The sequence below is a fragment of the Panulirus ornatus genome, chromosome 73, assembly GCF_036320965.1.
Source record: "Panulirus ornatus isolate Po-2019 chromosome 73, ASM3632096v1, whole genome shotgun sequence".
NCBI lineage: Eukaryota > Metazoa > Arthropoda > Malacostraca > Decapoda > Palinuridae > Panulirus > Panulirus ornatus.
The window spans coordinates 16868193-16887577 of record NC_092296.1 but is presented as its reverse complement, the minus strand read 5'-3'; the positions used below and the strand labels follow the sequence as shown (position 1 = coordinate 16887577).

Genomic DNA, 19385 nt, shown 5'->3' with positions numbered 1-19385 from the left:
ATGTACATGTGTATGGGGGGGGTTGGGCCATTTCTTTCGTCTGTTTCCTTGCGCTACCTCGCAAACGCGGGAGACAGCGACAAAGTATAAAAAAAAAAAAATATATATATATCTTTAAAGATTGCTATGTTTTTTATATCACGGTTTTAAGACATAGATACTAGAAACATTTCATTATGGGGCCTCCGCTGGACTTTCTCTCATCTTTGGTAATTGTATGTATTTTTCAAACTGCCATGACGTATATGCCACAGCTTTTCTTCAGTGTGAAAAGCAAGTACATTTTTCTTCAGTATGAAAAGCCAGTACATTCACAGTTTATACGGCTTAAGGAAAGGAAATAGGTACATGTTTCCTTTTTCATATTTTAAGATATAAGATTGCCAACTGCAAAAACTTTTCTTTCAGGAGATAAGTTAGGAAATCCACTAATAAAATTTTTTGGCATTGGGAAAGTAAGTGTTTGCAAGGTTAGTTTGATTAGGTTTTGAGCTTATTTTTAATATTTTCCGCTTCAATGTTCTCACTTTTTCAAGTCCTGTCCACTTATTCAACTTTGTTATGATATGATGGATGAAAATTGCACCTTTTGATACATCATTATTTAAAATGCTACAGTACTCTGTCACTGGGACTGGTATGTGGATTGAACCTGTTGTGCATGACAGTTGTCTTAAATAATGGGATGATTTGGGTACATGTGTTCAGAAGGACTCAGAATCTATGGAAACACAGTAATATAAAAGTTTATTTAGATTGAATTCAACAGAGGCCATAGTGTCACCATATCATACAAGTAGCTCAGGCCATGTTTTGCTACAGCCTGTTGTATAATTGCCCTTTCTTCAAAAGCCTGTTGTTCTAGAATATGGACACTTGGATATCAGATCTACTCATCTTGTAGCTGTTTAATGTTAGTGAGCTTCATTTCTCATATATGGTATTATGTTGGTTTTATGATAGCTGTTTCTCATGAATGTTTGAAAACTTTGTGAGTGTTTTTTTGGTAGTGATCTAGTGCGAGTGCATTTATGTATTGTTGTCATACTTACATGATACTTGTATAAACTCACACTAAGAATTACAAGCTTTGGGAATGTATTATTTATCATTTGTTTCTGGTTTTCCAAGTATTGTAGTACATTATTACCATTAGCAAAGAGTAAGTTCAAGACTAGGACCCTCAAGATAATTTCTTGAAAGTTATTCGTGTTTTGATTAATGCTTACAGTTAGACTTTGTGATAAGGTAAATTGTGAAAAGGGGTAGCTCATCATTGCCTTTAACACTGAGTCAGAATGTCTCAAATTGTAAGTGATCATATGTAGATTGAAGCAGTTCATTTCATGTGCCTCTTTTTCTCAGGCTGTATTGGGGAGGATGGCTACTGCAGCAACTTCTGCTGCTGCAGCAGTGGTGAGTAGTAGCAGCTCAAACCCTGCCTTGAGTTTCCGAATATTGGCAGAATGCAGCAAGACTAAGGCTCGAACCAGCCTCATGAAACTGCCTCACTATACAGTAGAACTGCCAATGTTTATGCCAGTTGGTACTCAGGTAAAGTTTGTGAATTATTTTTGAATGGGTTCAGGGTTATGTTTCACAATAATCAATTGTGTTTTGATGTATTTGCAAAATCATACTATAGTTACTGTTATATATATTAATGTAACAACCATGAAGTAATGCATATGTATAGATAATTGAATCATTTGATCATTATGAATTGATTCTGGAATATATTTGGATGTCAGTTTAATTTCTTGTAAGGATGAATTTTTTTTTGAAATTTCAAAGAAAATTTGCTTGAATAGCATTGCTGTGTGTTGCATTGGAAGGTTTTGTGAGAAGCCTCATTTCACTGAATTGATAATGAGTATGATTATATGTGAAGATATCAAAATCTTCGTAAATAATTGTGTAAAGCTTTGTAAAGTATATTTAATGATAGCAAAGAAAGAAGTAGTCATAAATCAAAACCCTAGAGCTATGAGGATGTAGAGGAATATGATATAGAACTTGGGTTTTCCTTTACAGTTTTCAGTGAATTATGGACTGTGAAATGCTTTACAGGACATTGTGCATTGAAGGTAGAATAGAAGGGATGAAATAATGAAATGAGCTTGTTTCTTCCCAGTGAAATATGTTGCCTTAGAAACAAGTTCGAAAGCATAATTTTTTTTTTGTATTTGTTGAGGCTCTGAATTGGTTTATGAATTGAACGGTATTTCCAGTCCTTTAGTGTAGCAGTTTGATCACAGACAACAATTATGGGTAGTTAGCATTTCTTGAAATATGTAATTGAAGGTTTTGAGTCACAGTTATAAGGTACAGTATGATAGTCTCTCCTTTGATGAAGCCACGAGGTGTCAGAAGCACTAACTGGTCAAGGATGGACTTTCTTCGTATCCTCTTGCTTTTATAAGATTAAGTTAGATTACAGACATTGGTATTGTCACAATATTGTAAATGCTTAGTTTTATCATCCATATTAGTTAATTGTCATGAGACCTGATGTTACCCAACTCCTAATGGATCTGTCCGTAGAAATTAAATGATCATTTCCTGAAAAAGTTGAAAATGTATTAAAGTCATCTAGCTCAGGTGCATTTATGAAGAAATATGGAGATTAATTAGTAAAGAAATCTATGAAAGAACTTCCAAATTTTCTTTTTCTCAATCTTTCTACTATATTCCTTTACTACATTTCCTCTTGCTTGTGTAATTTTTATCTTCTGTGATTACTGACTAATAATTTAATTAATTTTGTATTATTTATCTTTATAGGGCACGATGAAGGGTTTGTTACCGGAACAAGTGAAGGATGCCAAAGCTCAAATTATCTTAGGGAATACATACCACCTGGGCACTCGTCCGGTATGTAATCAGTTTACAATCTTAGATTTGCAAAGAAAAATAGTTTAATCATGGAGTGTGTTATGTGTAACTGTAAATTATTCTTGTGATCGTCTGCCTATTTAGAAGAAATGGCACAAAGGAAAGAGGGTGTAAAATTATTTGAAGTGAAAGGACAAAGAGATGGAAGAGGATGCCTTTTGACTTAATCAGACGAGATGTTAAATCAGTGGAAGGAGAGGTTTGAAAGCTGATGGAATCAAAAGTTAAGGGGTAAGGCCATGACATTGTTTGGAGATGGAGAGAAGAAACAGTATTATGGATATAGGGGAGAAAGAATACTTCCCACGCGTTCCTTACATGTTGTAAAAGGCGACTAAAGGGGGCGGGAGCAGGGGGCTTGAAACACTCCCGTCCTTGTATTTTAACTTTCTGAAAGGGGAAACAGAAGAAGGAGTCACGCGGGGAGTGCTCATCCTCCTCGAAGGCTCAGATTGGGGTGTCTACGTGTGTGTGGATGTAACCAAGATGAGAAAAAAGGAGAGATAGGTAGTATGTTTGAGAAAAGGAACCTGGATGTTTTGGCTCTGAGTGAAACGAAGCTCAAGGGTAAAGGGGAAGAGTGGTTTGGGAATGTCTTGGGAGTAAAGTTAGGGGTTAGTGAGAGGACAAGAGCAAGGGAAGGAGTAGCACTACTCCTGAAACAGGAGTGGTGGGAGTATGTGATAGAGTGTAAGAAAGTAAACTATAGATTGATATGGGTAAAACTGAAAGTTGATGGAGAGAGATGGGTGATTATTGGTGCATATGCACCTGGGCATGAGAAGAAAGATCATGAGAGGTAAGTGTTGTGGGAGCAGCTGAGTGGGTGTGTTAGTAGTTTTGATGCACGAGACTGGGTTATAGTGATGGATGATTTGAATGCAAAGGTGAGTAATGTGGCAGTTGAGGGAATAATTGGTGTACATGGGGTGTTCAGTGTTGTAAATGGAAATGGTGAAGAGCTTGTAGATTTATGTGCTGGAAAAGGACTGGTGATTGGGAATACCTGGTTTAAAAAGAGAAATATACATAAGTATACGTATGTAAGTAGGAGAGATGGCCAGAGAGCGTTATTGGATTAAGTGTTAATTGATAGGCACGCAAAAGAGAGACTTTTGGATGTTAATATGCTGAGAGTTGCAACTGGAGGATCTGATCATTATCATGTGGAGGCGAAGGTGAAGATTTGTGGAGGTTTTCAGAAAAGAAGAGAGAATGCTGGGGTGAAGAGAGTGGTGAGAGTAAGTGAGCTTGGGAAAGAGACTTGTTTGAGGAAGTTTCAGGAGAGACTGAGTACAGAATGGAAAAAGGTGAGAACAAAGGAGGTAAGGGGAGTGGGGGAGGAATGGGATGTATTTAGGGAAGCAGTGATGGATTGCGCAGAAGATGCTTGTGGCATGAGAAACGTGGGAGGTGGGTTGATTAGAAAGGGTAGTGAGTGGTGGGATGAAGAAGTAAGATTATTACTGAAAGAGAAGAGAGAGGCATTTAAACAATTTTTGCAGGGAAATAATGCAAATGAGTGGGAGATGTATAAAAGAAAGAGGAAGGAGGTCAAGAGAAAGGTGCAAGAGCTGAAAAAGAGGGCAAATGAGAGTTGGGCTGAGAGAGTATCATTAAATTTTAGGGAGAATAAAAAGATGTTTTGGAAGGAGGTAAATAAAGTGCGTAAGACAAGGGAGCAAATGGGAACTTCAGTGAAGGGGCTAATGTGGAGGTGATAACAAGTAGTGGTGATGTGAGAAGGAGATGGAGTGAATATTTTGAAGGTTTGTTGATGAATGTGTTTGAAGATAGAGTGGCAGATATAGGGTGTTTTGGTCAAGGTGGTGTGCAAAGTGAGAGGGTCAGGGAGAATGATTTGGTAAACAGAAAAGAGGTAGTAAAAGCTTTGCGGAAGATGAAAGCCGGCAAGGCGGCGGGTTTGGATGGTATTGCAGTGGAATTTATTAAGAAAGGGGTTGACTGTATTGTTGACTGGTTGGTAAGGTTATTTAATGTATGTATTAGGATTGGCGGAATGCTTGTATAATGCCATTGTACAAAGGCAAAGGGGATAAAAGTGAGTGCTCAAATTACAGAGGTATAAGTTTGTTGAGTATTCCTGGTAAATTATATGGGAGGGTATTGATTGAGAGGGTGAAAGCATTTACAAAGCATCAGACTGGGGAAGAGCAGTGTGGTTTCAGAAGTGGTAGAGGATGTGTGGATCAGGTATTTGCTTTGAAGAATGTATGTGAGAAATACTTAGAAAAGCAAATGGATTTGTATGTAGCATTTATGGATCTGGAGAAGCCATATGATAGAGTTGGTAGAGATGCTCTGTGGAAGGTATTAAGAATATATGGTGTGGGAGGCAAGTTGTTAGAAGCAGTGAAAAGTTTTTATGGAGGATGTAAGGCATGTGTACGTGTAGGAAGAGAGGAAAGTGATTGGTTCTCAGTGAATGTAGGTTTGCGGCAGGGGTGTGTGATGTCTCCATGGTTGTTTAATTTGTTTATGGATAGGGTTGTTGGGGAGGTGAATGCAAGAGTTTTGGAAAGAGTGGCAAGTATGCAGTCTGTGGTGGATGAAAGAGCTTGGGAAGTGAGTCAGTTGTTGTTCGCTGATGATACAGCGCTGGTAGCTGATTCATGTGAGAAACTGCAGAAGCTGGTGACTGAGTTTGGTAAAGTGTGTGAAAGAAGAAAGCTGAGAGTAAATGTGAATAAGAGCAAGGTTATTAGGTACAGTAGGGTTGAGAGACAAGTCAATTGGGAGTTAAGTTTGAATGGAGAAGAACTGGAGGAAGTGAAGCGTATTAGATATCTGGGAGTGGATTTGACAGCGGATGGAACCATGGAAGCGAAAGTGAATCATAGGGTGGGGGAGGGGGCGAAAGTTATGGGAGTGTTGAAGAATGTGTGGAAGTCGAGAACATTATCTCGGAAAGCAAAAATGGGTATGTTTGAAGGACTAGTGGTTCCAAGTGTTATATGGTTGCGAGGCATGGGTGGGTTATAGATAGAGTTGTGCAGAGGAGGGTGGATGTGCTGGAAATGAGATGTTTGAGGACAATATGTGGTGTGAGGTGGTTTGATCGAGTAAGTGATAATAGGGTATGAGAGATGTGAGTCAATAAAAAGAGTGTGGTTGAGAGAGCAGAAGAGGGTGTTTTGAAATGGTTTGGTCACATGGAGAGAATGAGTGAGGAAAGATTGACCAAGAGTATGTATGTGTTGGAGGTGGAGGGAACGAGGAGAAATTGGAGACCAAATTGAGGTGGAAAGATGGTGTGAAAAAGATTTTGAGTGATCGGGGCCTGAACATGCAGGAGGGTGAAAGGTGTGCAAAGTATAGAGTGAATTGGAACGATGTGGTATACCGGGATCGACGTGCTGTCAATTGATTGAACCATGGCATGTGAAGCGTCTGGGGTAAAGCATGGAAAGTTCTGTGAGGCCTGGGTGTGGAAAGGGAGCTGTGGTTTTGGTGCATTAGTACATGACAGCTAGAGACTGAGTGTGAACGAATGTGGCCTTTGTTGTCTTTTCCTAGCGCTACCTAGTGCACATGAGGGGGGAGGGGGTTGTTATTTCATGTGTGGCGGGGTGTCGATGGGAGTGAATAAAGGCAGACAGTATGAATTATGTACATGTGTATATATGTATATGTCTGTGTGTGTATATATATGTATACGTGAGATGTATATGTATGTATATTTGCTTTTGTGGAAGTGTAGGTCTATACATGTGTATGTGGGTGGGTTGGGCCATTCTTTCATCTGTTTCCTTGCGCTACCTCGCTAACACGGGAGACAGCAACAAAGCAAAATAAATAAATGAATAGAATAAAAAACTGCTATAGGCAGGTTAAATATGTGAGAAGACCCTGGAATGAATTGAATAACAACAGAAATGTTGAAGATTAGTTATTATGTAACAGCAGAGTGGATGCACAAAATGTGTGTGTTTGTAGAAAAGTGGAAGGGTGCCAGATGAATAAATAGAATTGGTGACAGTGCCTTTGTGCAAAGGAAAGGTTGATAAGTAAGAGTGTTAAAACAGTATAGGTGTCAGTATGATTAGCATACCTTAGAAGTTCTTTAAAACTGGAATTGAGAATTTAAAGAAGTTAATGTACAAAGGATGTAAAGAGACTGAAGGTTTTAGAATAGGTAGTGAATGTGTATATTAGATTTTCTTTGTGAAGATAAAAGTGGGAAAAAATATTGCATAAAAGGAGATAGCCATTATTAAAATTCATGAACATGAGTAAAGCTTCATGATGCTTTTCATTCAGTCATAGTACAAAATCATAATGCTTCGCTGCAAAGTACTGTGAAGTATCATAATGCCTCACAGCCAGTTACAGCATGCTCATTTTCTTTCTTTACCATTTTTTCTCTATCCTAATCATTTGTTATTGTGCATAAATCCTATCCTCTTTTTATCTTTTCATGCACTTACTGTTTCACCAGGTGGTTTGGTAAAAGCTGTTCACCTTCGTCTGGGAAAATTGATCTTGAGTTAAAGGAAATAGTCTAAAAAGAGAGGGTTTTGTGAAATTGTAAAATGCAATTGATTATATTTACCACAGAACAAAGAAAAACCATATGGTTTATATTACATTGCCTACCTGACTTGGTTAATGCAGGTATTAATAGATTAGTACATGATTTGGTAACTTTCTTTTGATACTTATATTTAATTGATTTATTATGCATTGTTTTTTAACTGTTCACAGGTATTTGTGTATTTGTAAAGAAATTTGCACAATAATGTTCAGTCTAGGCTCAGTGAGTCCAAGGCAGTGCATGAGGTACTTGCTGGATGACCTCACCAGTGAAGTACTTGTCAGCCAATATTCCTCTCCTCATTTTCTGTACCATTGGGTATATATTCTTATGCAGAAGATTGTAGATCTCCATCATATATATCACCTGCCTTCATAATCAAATGTATCTGAGAAAATGTGTGAGTCATAGTTATTCTCCTTTAACATTGCTTACTATTCCAGTTTGAAGAACAGAATATGTATTCTTTTCTTGCCTCCTTGAGGGTGATAAGTGAGAAGATGTTGGGAATGTGACAGGGTATCTTGTGCTTACACAGGGTTGTAACCATCAGAGGAATTGGCAGAATGTCCTCCTTAGGTAAAATGCCTTAAACGTGGCAAACACACCTTGGTACATGGGCTGAAGTATGAAGGTTTTTAGGGAGCATCTCCACCCTAATGTTTTGATTCATCTCTCAGTTTTTCAAATGGTCTGGTGCTTTGTCAAGAATAAGCAGTGTGTTATTGGTTAAATTCTTCTTGGATAGTAGTACTCCTACAGCAGAACAAAACAAAGCAGAAATTGCCATCACTCATGAAAAATATTTTAGGTGGCCCATGCCTTTTCATTGGAGTGCCAAATAAAAGGGATTGAAGACTTTACATAACCCTGGAATTTTTTAATGAAACACTAGCAAGTGTCAAGTGGTCTTTGGCCCCCTTGGACCCGAGAGCAATCTTTTATTCCTGTCTGGCTTTCTTTTTTAGTATTTGCCAGTCACACCCACATTAAACTCTTCCTCATTAGTTTTTTTAACCCATTCACTGAAGCTGTTACATATATATTGCAGTATAGCATTTTATTTCTTGTTCACAGGCTTGGGTGCATAGAGTGAAAACTCCTTAATTGCCCACCTCTGCCTTAAGGTGAATTATACAACCAATGATGCTTGCAGTGGCTTCTCACTCATTGTTAGTAGATTTTATTTATTTATTATATTTATTTATTTTGCTTTGTTGCAATCTCCCGCGTTAGCGAGGTAGCGCAAGGAAACAGACGAAAGAATGGCCCAACCCACCCACATACACATGTATATACATACACGTCCAAACACGCAAATATACATACCTATACATCTCAGTGTATACATATATATACACACACACAGACATATACATATATACACATGGACATAATTCATACTGTCTGCCTTTATTTATTCCCATCGCCACCTCGCCACACATGGAATAACAACCCCCCTCCCCCCTCGTGTGTGAGGTAGCGCTAGGAAAAGACAACAAAGGCCCCATTCGTTCACACTCAGTCTCTAGCTGTCATGTAATAATGCACCAAAACCACAGCTCCCTTTCCACATCCAGGCCCCACACAACTTTCCATGGTTTACCCCAGATGCTTCACATGCCCTGGGTCAATCCATTGGCAGCACGTCGGCCCCGGTATACCACATCGTTCCAATTCACTCTATTCCTTGCATGCCTTTCACCCTCCTGCATGTTCAGGCCCTGATCACTCAAAATATTTTTCACTCCATCTTTCCACCTCCAATTTGGTCTCCCACTTCTCCTTGTTCCCTCCACCTCTGACACATATATCCTCTTGGTCAATCTTTCCTCACTCATTCTCTCCATGTGACCAAACCATATCAAAACACCCTCTTCTGTTCTCTTAACCACACTCTTTTTGTTTCCACACATCTGTCTTACCCTTACATTACTTACTCGATCAAACCACCTGACACCACATATTGTCCTCAAACATCTCATTTCCAGCACATCCACCCTCCTGCGCACAACTCTATCCATAGCCCACGCCTCGCAACCATACGACATTGTTGGAACCACTATTCCTTCAAACATACCCATTTTTGCTTTCCAAGATAATGTTCTCGACTTCCAAACATTCTTCAAGGCTCCCAGAATTTTCGCCCCCTCCCCCACCCTGTGATTCACTTCCACTTCCATGGTTCCATCCACTGCCAGATCCACTCCCAGATATCTAAAACACTTTACTTCCTCCAGTTTTTCTCCATTCAAACTTACCTCCCAATTGACTTGACCCTCAACCCTACTGTACCTAATAACCTTGCTCTTATTCACATTTACTTTCAACTTTCTTCTTTCACACACTTTACCAAACTCACTCGCCAGCTTCTGCAGTTTCTCACCTGAATCAGCCTCCAGCACTGTATCATCAGCGAACAACAACTGACTCACTTCCCGAGCTCTCTCATCCACAACAGACTGCATACTTGCCCCTCTTTCCAAAACTCTTGCATTCACCTCCCTAACAACCCCATCCATAAACAAATTAAACAACCATGGAGACATCACACACCCCTGCTGCAAACCTTCGTTCACTGAGAACCAGTCACTTTCCTCTCTTCCTACACGTACACATGCCTTACATCCTCGATAAGAACTTTCCACTGCTTCTAACAACTTTCCTCCCACACCATATATTCTTAATACCTTCCACAGAGCATCTCTATCAACTCTGTCATATGCCTTCTCCAGATCCATAAATGCTACATACAAATCCATTTGCTTTTCTAAGTATTTCTCACATACATTCTTCAAAGCAAACACCTGATCCACACATCCTCTACCACTTCTGAAACCACACTGCTCCTCCCCAATCTGATGCCCTGTACATGCCTTCACCCTCTCAATCAATACCCTCCCATATAATTTACCAGGAATACTCAACAAACTTTTTTTTTTTTTTTTTTTTTTTTTTTTATACTTTGTCGCTGTCTCCCGCGTTTGCGAGGTAGCGCAAGGAAACAGACGAAAGAAATGGCCCAACCCCCCCCATACACATGTACATACACACGTCCACACACGCAATATACATACCTACACAGCTTTCCATGGTTTACCCCGGACGCTTCACATGCCTTGATTCAATCCACTGACAGCACGTCAACCCCTGTATACCACATCGCTCCAATTCACTCTATTCCTTGCCCTCCTTTCACCCTCCTGCATGTTCAGGCCCCGATCACACAAAATCCTTTTCACTCCATCTTTCCACCTCCAATTTGGTCTCCCTCTTCTCCTCGTTCCCTCCACCTCCGACACATATATCCTCTTGGTCAATCTTTCCTCACTCATTCTCTCCATGTGCCCAAACCATTTCAAAACACCCTCTTCTGCTCTCTCAACCACGCTCTTTTTATTTCCACACATCTCTCTTACCCTTACGTTACTTACTCGATCAAACCACCTCACACCACACATTGTCCTCAAACATCTCATTTCCAGCACATCCATCCTCCTGCGCACAACTCTATCCATATCCCACGCCTCGCAACCATACAACATTGTTGGAACTACTATTCCTTCAAACATACCCATTTTATGCTTTCTGGGATAATGTTCTCGACTTCCACACATTTTTCAAGGCTCCCAAAATTTTCGCCCCCTCCCCCACCCTATGATCCACTTCCGCTTCCATGGTTCCATCCGCTGACAGATCCACTCCCAGATATCTAAAACACTTCACTTCCTCCAGTTTTTCTCCATTCAAACTCACCTCCCAATTGACTTGACCCTCAACCCTACTGTACCTAATAACCTTGCTCTTATTCACATTTACTCTTAACTTTCTTCTTCCACACACTTTACCAAACTCCGTCACCAGCTTCTGCAGTTTCTCACATGAATCCGCCACCAGCGCTGTATCATCAGCAAACAACAACTGACTCACTTCCCAAGCTCTCTCATCCCCAACAGACTTCATACTTGCCCCTCTTTCCAAGACTCTTGCATTTACCTCCCTAACAACCCCATCCATAAACAAATTAAACAACCATGGAGACATCACACACCCCTGCCGCAAACCTACATTCACTGAGAACCAATCACTTTCCTCTCTTCCTACACGTACACATGCCTTGCATCCTCGATAAAAACTTTTCACTGCTTCTAACAACTTGCCTCCCACACCATATATTCTTAATACCTTCCACAGAGCATCTCTATCAACTCTATCATATGCCTTCTCCAGATCCATAAATGCTACATACAAATCCATTTGCTTTTCTAAGTATTTCTCACATACATTCTTCAAAGCAAACACCTGATCCACACATCCTCTACCACTTCTGAAACCACACTGCTCTTCCCCAATCTGATGCTCTGTACATGCCTTCACCCTCTCAATCAATACTCTCCCATATAATTTACCAGGAATACTCAACAAACTTATACCTCTGTAATTTGAGCACTCACTCTTATCCCCTTTGCCTTTGTACACTGGCACTATGCACGCATTCCGCCAATCCTCAGGCACCTCACCATGAGTCATACATACATTAAATAACCTTACCAACCAGTCAACAATACAGTCACCCCTTTTTTAATAAATTCCACTGCAATACCATCCAAACCTGCTGCCTTGCCGGCTTTCATCTTCCGCAAAGCTTTTACTACCTCTTCTCTGTTTACCAAATCATTTTCCCTAACCCTCTCACTTTGCACACCACCTCGACCCAAACACCCTATATCTGCCACTCTGTCATCAGACACATTCAACAAACCTTCAAAATACTCATTCCATCTCCTTCTCACATCACCACTACTTGTTATCACCTCCCCATTTGCGCCCTTCACTGAAGTTCCCATTTGCTCCCTTGTCTTACGCACCCTATTTACCTCCTTCCAGAACATCTTTTTATTCTCCCTAAAATTTACTGATAGTCTCTCACCCCAACTCTCATTTGCCCTTTTTTTCACCTCTTGCACCTTTCTCTTGACCTCCTGTCTCTTTCTTTTATACTTCTCCCACTCAATTGCATTTTTTCCCTGCAAAAATCGTCCAAATGCCTCTCTCTTCTCTTTCACTAATACTCTTACTTCTTCATCCCACCACTCACTACCCTTTCTAAACAGCCCACCTCCCACTCTTCTCATGCCACAAGCATCTTTTGTGCAATCCATCACTGATTCCCTAAATACATCCCATTCCTCCCCCACTCCCCTTACTTCCATTGTTCTCACCTTTTTCCATTCTATACACAGTCTCTCCTGATACTTCTTCACACAGGCCTCCTTCCCAAGCTCACTTACTCTCACCACCTTCTTCACCCCAACATTCACTCTTCTTTTCTGAAAACCCATACTAATCTTCACCTTAGCCTCCACAAGATAATGATCAGACATCCCTCCAGTTGCACCTCTCAGCACATTGACATCCAAAAGTCTCTCTTTCGCACGCCTGTCAATTAACACGTAATCCAATAACGCTCTCTGGCCATCTCTCCTACTTACATAAGTATACTTATGTATATCTCGCTTTTTAAACCAGGTATTCCCAATCATCAGTCCTTTTTCAGCACATAAATCTACAAGCTCTTCACCATTTCCATTTACAACACTGAACACCCCAAAAACTTATACCTCTGTAATTTGAGCACTCACTCTTATCCCCTATGCCTTGGTACAATGGCACTATGCAAGCATTCCGCCAATCCTCAGGCACCTCACCATGAATCATACATACATTAAATAACCTTACCAACCAGTCAACAATACAGTCACCCCCTTTTTTAATAAATTCCACTGCAATACCATCCAAACCTGCTGCCTTGCCGGCTTTCATCTTCCGCAAAGCTTTTACTACCTCTTTTCTGTTTACCAAATCATTTTCCCTAACCCTCTCACTTTGCACGCCACCTTGACCAAAACATCCTATATCTGCTACTCTATCATCAAACACATTCAACAAACCTTCAAAATACTCACTCCATCTCCTTCTCACATCACCACTACTTGTTATCACCTCCCCATTAGCCCCCCTTCACTGAAGTTCCCATTTGCTCCCTTGTCTTATGCATTTTATCTACCTCCCTCCAAAACATCTTTTTATTCTTCCTAAAATTTAATGATACTCTCTCACCCCAACTCTCATTTGCCCTCTTTTTCAGCTCTTGCACCTTTCTCTTGACCTCCTGCCTCTTTCTTTTATACATCTCCCACTCATTTGCATTTTTTTCCCTGCAAAAATCTTCCAAATGCCTCTCTCTTCTCTTTCACTAATAATCTTACTTCTTCGTCCCACCACTCACTACCCTTTCTAATCAACCCACCTCCCACGCTTCTTATGCCACAAGCATCTTTTGCACAAGCCATCACTGCTTCCCTTAATACATCCCATTCCTCTCCCACTCTCTTTACCTCCTTTGTTCTCACCTTTTTCCATTCTGTACTCAGTCTCTCCTGGTACTTCCTCACACAAGTCTCCTTCTCAAGCTCACTTACTCTCACCACTCTCTTCACTCTTCACTTCACTTCACTCTTCTTTTCTGAAAACCCCAACAAATCTTCACCTTCGCCTCCACAAGATAATGATCAGACATCCCTCCAGTTGCACCTCTCAGCACATTAATATCCAAAAGTCTCTCTTTTGCGCGCCTATCAATTAACACGTAATCCAATAATGCTCTCTGGTCATCTTTCCTACTTACATACGTATACTTATGTATATCTCGCCTTTTAAACCAGGTATTCCCAATCACCAGTCCTTTTTCAGCACATAAATCTACAAGCTCTTCACCATTTCCATTTACAACACTGAATACCCCATGTATACCAATTATTCCCTCAACTGCCACATTACTCACCTTTGCATTCAAATCATCCATCACTATAACCCAGTCTTGTGCATCAAAACCACTAACACACTCATTCAGCTGCTCCCTAAACACTTGCCTCTCATGATCTTTCTTCTCATGCCCAGGTGCATATGCACCAATAATCACCCATCTCTCTCCATCAGCTTTCAGTTTTACCCACATCAATCTAGAATTTACTTTCTTACACTCTATCACATACTCCCACCACTCCTGTTTCAGGAGTAGTGCTACTCCTTCCCTTGCTCTTGTCCTCTCACTAACCCCTGACTTTACTCCCAAGACATTCCCAAACCATCCTTCCCCTTTATCCTTGAGCTTCGTTTCACTCAGAGCCAAAACATCCAGGTTCCTTTCCTCAAACATACTACCTATCTCTCCTTTTTTCTCATCTTGGTTACATCCACACACATTTAGACACCCCAATCTGAGCCTTCTAGGAGGATGAGCACTCCCTGCATGACTCCTTCTGTTTCCCCTTTTAGAAAGTTAAAATACAAGGAGGGGAGGTTTTCAAGCCCCCCACTCCCGTCCCCTTTAGTCGCCTTTTACGACATGTGAGGAATGCGTGGGAAGTATTCTTTCTCCCCTATCCCCAGGGATAGGGGAGATAGTAGATTTTATAGTATAAAATTTTTCCATACTGTGGTCAGTCTGTTTGGAGATGTCAGGCAGGCATGACATGTACTGCAATGATTTGCAAAGCCATGACACTCTTACAAAACAATAGATATCATAGATGAAGACCTTTAGTAATTGTATTTGTTTGTCACAGAAACACTTCCAAAAATACCACGCATCTGGAGTATAACAGTGTAGTCTTCAGAGGTTTTCTACCTCCACAGCTGGGGCTGGGCCCTGGGTGCTGGGTTGTGTTGTGGTCGACCAAACTGTTGGAAGCCACTGTCAGCAGGCCCAGTTAGTCACTGCAGCCTAGCTAGTCTACTAAACTTTGTCCAGGCCTTATTAGATTATTCTTCTGTCCATACCATAGTGTTTCTGATGGTTGCAGGGTTGAAGAGTTTTGGGCCTGAGGTGTTCAAGTTGTTTTCTTTTTTTCTGCATACTGTACCTTTTGAATAAAGAGGTAATATTTTAAACAGTCTTGCATTGTTGTCATGCCAGTAGGGAACTATTTCATAGTGCATGTTGGGGAACATGCTATGTAGGATTCTCCAAATGTAAATGATGAGATGCATCTCCCATCTGCATTATATAGAGTATAGGACTCGTTGATTTCAGTCAGTCCCAGTAGTTCATTTCAGTACCACATAAGTATGGGCAGTGAAAGATCTCTGAACACTTTCCAATTTTGCAATGCTTTGTGTGATGTTGTTACTGCAATATCTTTCATGAGATTATTAGTGCCTTGAACTGCCATCACTGGTTTTTCCTCCCTTTTCTTAAAAGTCCACAGAATCCATCCCACACCGTGGAAAAGGCAGCTGTTGCTTTGTAATACACACTGAGATTGACATCATCAAACATTATTTCTCTGAGGTTTTTCACATGCTTCACTATTTATACTGGACAGTACCTCTCCTGGCATAACTCATTTTTTTTTTTTTTCTTTGTCGCTGTCTCCCGCGTTTGCGAGGTAGTGCAAGGAAACAGACGAAAGAAATGGCCCAACCCACCCCCATACACATGTATATACATACGTCCACACACGCAAATATACATACCTACACAGCTTTCCATGGTTTACCCCAGACGCTTCACATGCCCCGATTCAATCCACTGACAGCACGTCAACCCCGGTATACCACATCACTCCAATTCACTCTATTCCTTGCCCTCCTTTCACCCTCCTGCATGTTCAGGCCCCGATCACACAAAATCTTTTTCACTCCATCTTTCCACCTCCAATTTGGTCTCCCTCTTCTCCTCGTTCCCTCCACCTCCGACACATATATCCTCTTGGTCAATCTTTCCTCACTCATTCTCTCCATGTGCCCAAACCATTTCAAAACACCCTCTTCTGCTCTCTCAACCACGCTCTTTTTATTTCCACACATCTCTCTTACCCTTACGTTACTTACTCGATCAAACCACCTCACACCACACATTGTCCTCAAACATCTCATTTCCAGCACATCCATCCTCCTGCGCACAACTCTATCCATAGCCCACGCCTCGCAACCATACAACATTGTTGGAACCACTATTCCTTCAAACATACCCATTTTTGCTTTCCGAGATAATGTTCTCGACTTCCACACATTCTTCAAGGCTCCCAGAATTTTCGCCCCCTCCCCCACCCTATGATCCACTTCCGCTTCCATGGTTCCATCCGCTGCCAGATCCACTCCCAGATATCTAAAACACTTCACTTCCTCCAGTTTTTCTCCATTCAAACTCACCTCCCAGTTGACTTGACCCTCAACCCTACTGTACCTAATAACCTTGCTCTTATTCACATTTACTCTTAACTTTCTTCTTTCACACACTTTACCAAACTCAGTCACCAGCTTCTGCAGTTTCTCACATGAATCAGCCACCAGCGCTGTATCATCAGCGAACAACAACTGACTCACTTCCCAAGCTCTCTCATCCCCAACAGATTTCATACTTGCCCCTCTTTCCAAAACTCTTGCATTCACCTCCCTAACATCCCCATCCATAAACAAATTAAACAACCATGGAGACATCACACACCCCTGCCGCAAACCTACATTCACTGAGGACCAATCACTTTCCTCTCTTCCTACACGTACACATGCCTTACATCCTCGATAAAAACTTTTCACTGCTTCTAACAACTTTCCTCCCACACCATATATTCTTAATACCTTCCACAGAGCATCTCTATCAACTCTGTCATATGCCTTCTCCAGATCCATAAATGCTACATACAAATCCATTTGCTTTTCTAAGTATTTCTCACATACATTCTTCAAAGCAAACACCTGATCCACACATCCTCTACCACTTCTGAAACCACACTGCTCTTCCCCAATCTGATGCTCTGTACATGCCTTCACCCTCTCAATCAATACCCTCCCATATAATTTACCAGGAATACTCAACAAACTTATACCTCTGTAATTTGAGCACTCACTCTTATCCCCTTTGCCTTTATACAATGGCACTATGCACGCATTCCGCCAATCCTCAGGCACCTCACCGTGAGTCATACATACATTAAATAACCTTACCAACCAGTCAACAATACAGTCACCCCCTTTTTTAATAAATTCCACTGCATTACCATCCAAACCTGCTGCCTTGCCGGCTTTCATCTTTCGCAAAGCTTTTACTACCTCTTCTCTGTTTACCAAATCATTTTCCCTAACCCTCTCACTTTGCACACCACCTCGACCAAAACACCCTATATCTGCCACTCTATCATCAAACACATTCAACAAACCTTCAAAATACTCACTCTATCTCCTTCTCACATCACCACTACTTGTTATCACCTCCCCATTTGCGCCCTTCACTGAAGTTCCCATTTGCTCCCTTGTCTTACGCACTTTATTTACCTCCTTCCAGAACATCTTTTTTTTCTCCCTAAAATTTAATGATACTCTCTCACCCCAACTCTCATTTGCCCTTTTTTTTTCACCTCTTGCACCTTTCTCTTGACCTCCTGTCTCTTTCTTTTATACGTCTCCCACTCAACTGCATTTTTTCCTTGCAAAAATCTTCCAAATGCCTCTCTCTTCTCTTTCACTAATACTCTTACTTCTTCATCCCACCACTCACTACCCTTTCTAATCAACCCACCTCCCACTCTTCTCATGCCACAAGCATCTTTTGCGCAATCCGTCACTGATTCCCTAAATACATCCCATTCCTCCCCCACTCCCCTTACTTCCATTGTTCTCACCTTTTTCCATTCTGTACTCAGTCTCTCCTGGTACTTCCTCTCACAAGTCTCCTTCCCAAGCTCACTTACTCTCACCACCTTCTTCACCCCAACATTCACTCTTCTTTTCTGAAAACCCATACAAATCTTCACCTTAGCCTCCACAAGATAATGATCAGACATCCCTCCAGTTGCACCTCTCAGCACATTAACATCCAAAAGTCTCTCTTTCGCGCGCCTGTCAATTAACACGTAATCCAATAACGCTCTCTGGCCATCTCTCCTACTTACATAAGTATACTTATGTATATCTCGCTTTTTAAACCAGGTATTCCCAATCATCAGTCCTTTTTCAGCACATAAATCTACAAGCTCTTCACTATTTCCATTTACAACACTGAACACCCCATGTACACCAATTATTCCCTCAACTGCCACATTACTCACCTTTGCATTCAAATCACCCATCACTATAACCCGGTCTCGTGCATCAAAACCACTAACACACTCATTCAGCTGCTCCCAAAACACTTGCCTCTCATGATCTTTCTTCTCATGCCCAGGTGCATATGCACCAATAATCACCCATCTCTCTCCATCCACTTTCAGTTTTACCCATATTAATCTAGAATTTACTTTCTTACATTCTATCACGTACTCCCACAACTCCTGTTTCAGGAGTACTGCTACTCCTTCCCTTGCTCTTGTCCTCTCACTAACCCCTGACTTTACTCCCAAGACATTCCCAAACCACTCTTCCCCTTCACCCTTGAGCTTCGTTTCACTCAGAGCCAAAACATCCAGGTTCCTTTCCTCAAACATACTACCTATCTCTCCTTTTTTTACATCTTGGTTACATCCACACACATTTAGGCACCCCAATCTGAGCCTTCGAGGAGTATGAGCACTCCCCGCGTGACTCCTTCTTCTGGCAAAAGAGCAGCGCAAGGTAAAGGGTGCATATCACATGTAAAAAATGTTGCTCTAGCTTGTGCTGTGCATCATTTTATGTAGAGAATTATGTTCTTGTTATTTCCGATTACAAACTTCACAGATATTGTAGAGTATTTGAGAATCTCCCACTCACTGAATTTACATTGGATATTCGGGCTACTGCAGTGAAAGGGATATCATTCTTTTGCTTCAGTATCCTGACTAGCATCTTTGGCAGTAATGTAATTGTTATGCAAAACATGATGCCTTTTGAACCTCACAGACCACCTCTTACTCATACCAAAAGTTCCTTCTTTAGTTGTCTTTCGTGTTTCATT

The 19385-nt window shown here is 41.0% G+C and overlaps 1 protein-coding gene across 4 annotated transcripts in view; it reads left to right on the top strand.

Annotated features, from left to right (window-relative positions):
• The window catches only part of Tgt (tRNA-guanine transglycosylase), a 101938-nt gene that overhangs the window by 25221 nt on the left and 57332 nt on the right, over window positions 1–19385 (top strand). For 3 of the 4 annotated variants that reach the window (XM_071661055.1, XM_071661060.1, XM_071661059.1), the window contains exons 2-3: window positions 1366–1554; window positions 2785–2874. In XM_071661055.1, the coding sequence (XP_071517156.1) occupies window positions 1381–1554; window positions 2785–2874 (264 nt within the window). In that variant the 5' untranslated portion in view covers window positions 1366–1380. The remainder of the gene's footprint in view (window positions 1–1365; window positions 1555–2784; window positions 2875–19385) is intronic. The other variant, XM_071661058.1, reaches the window with a different exon arrangement.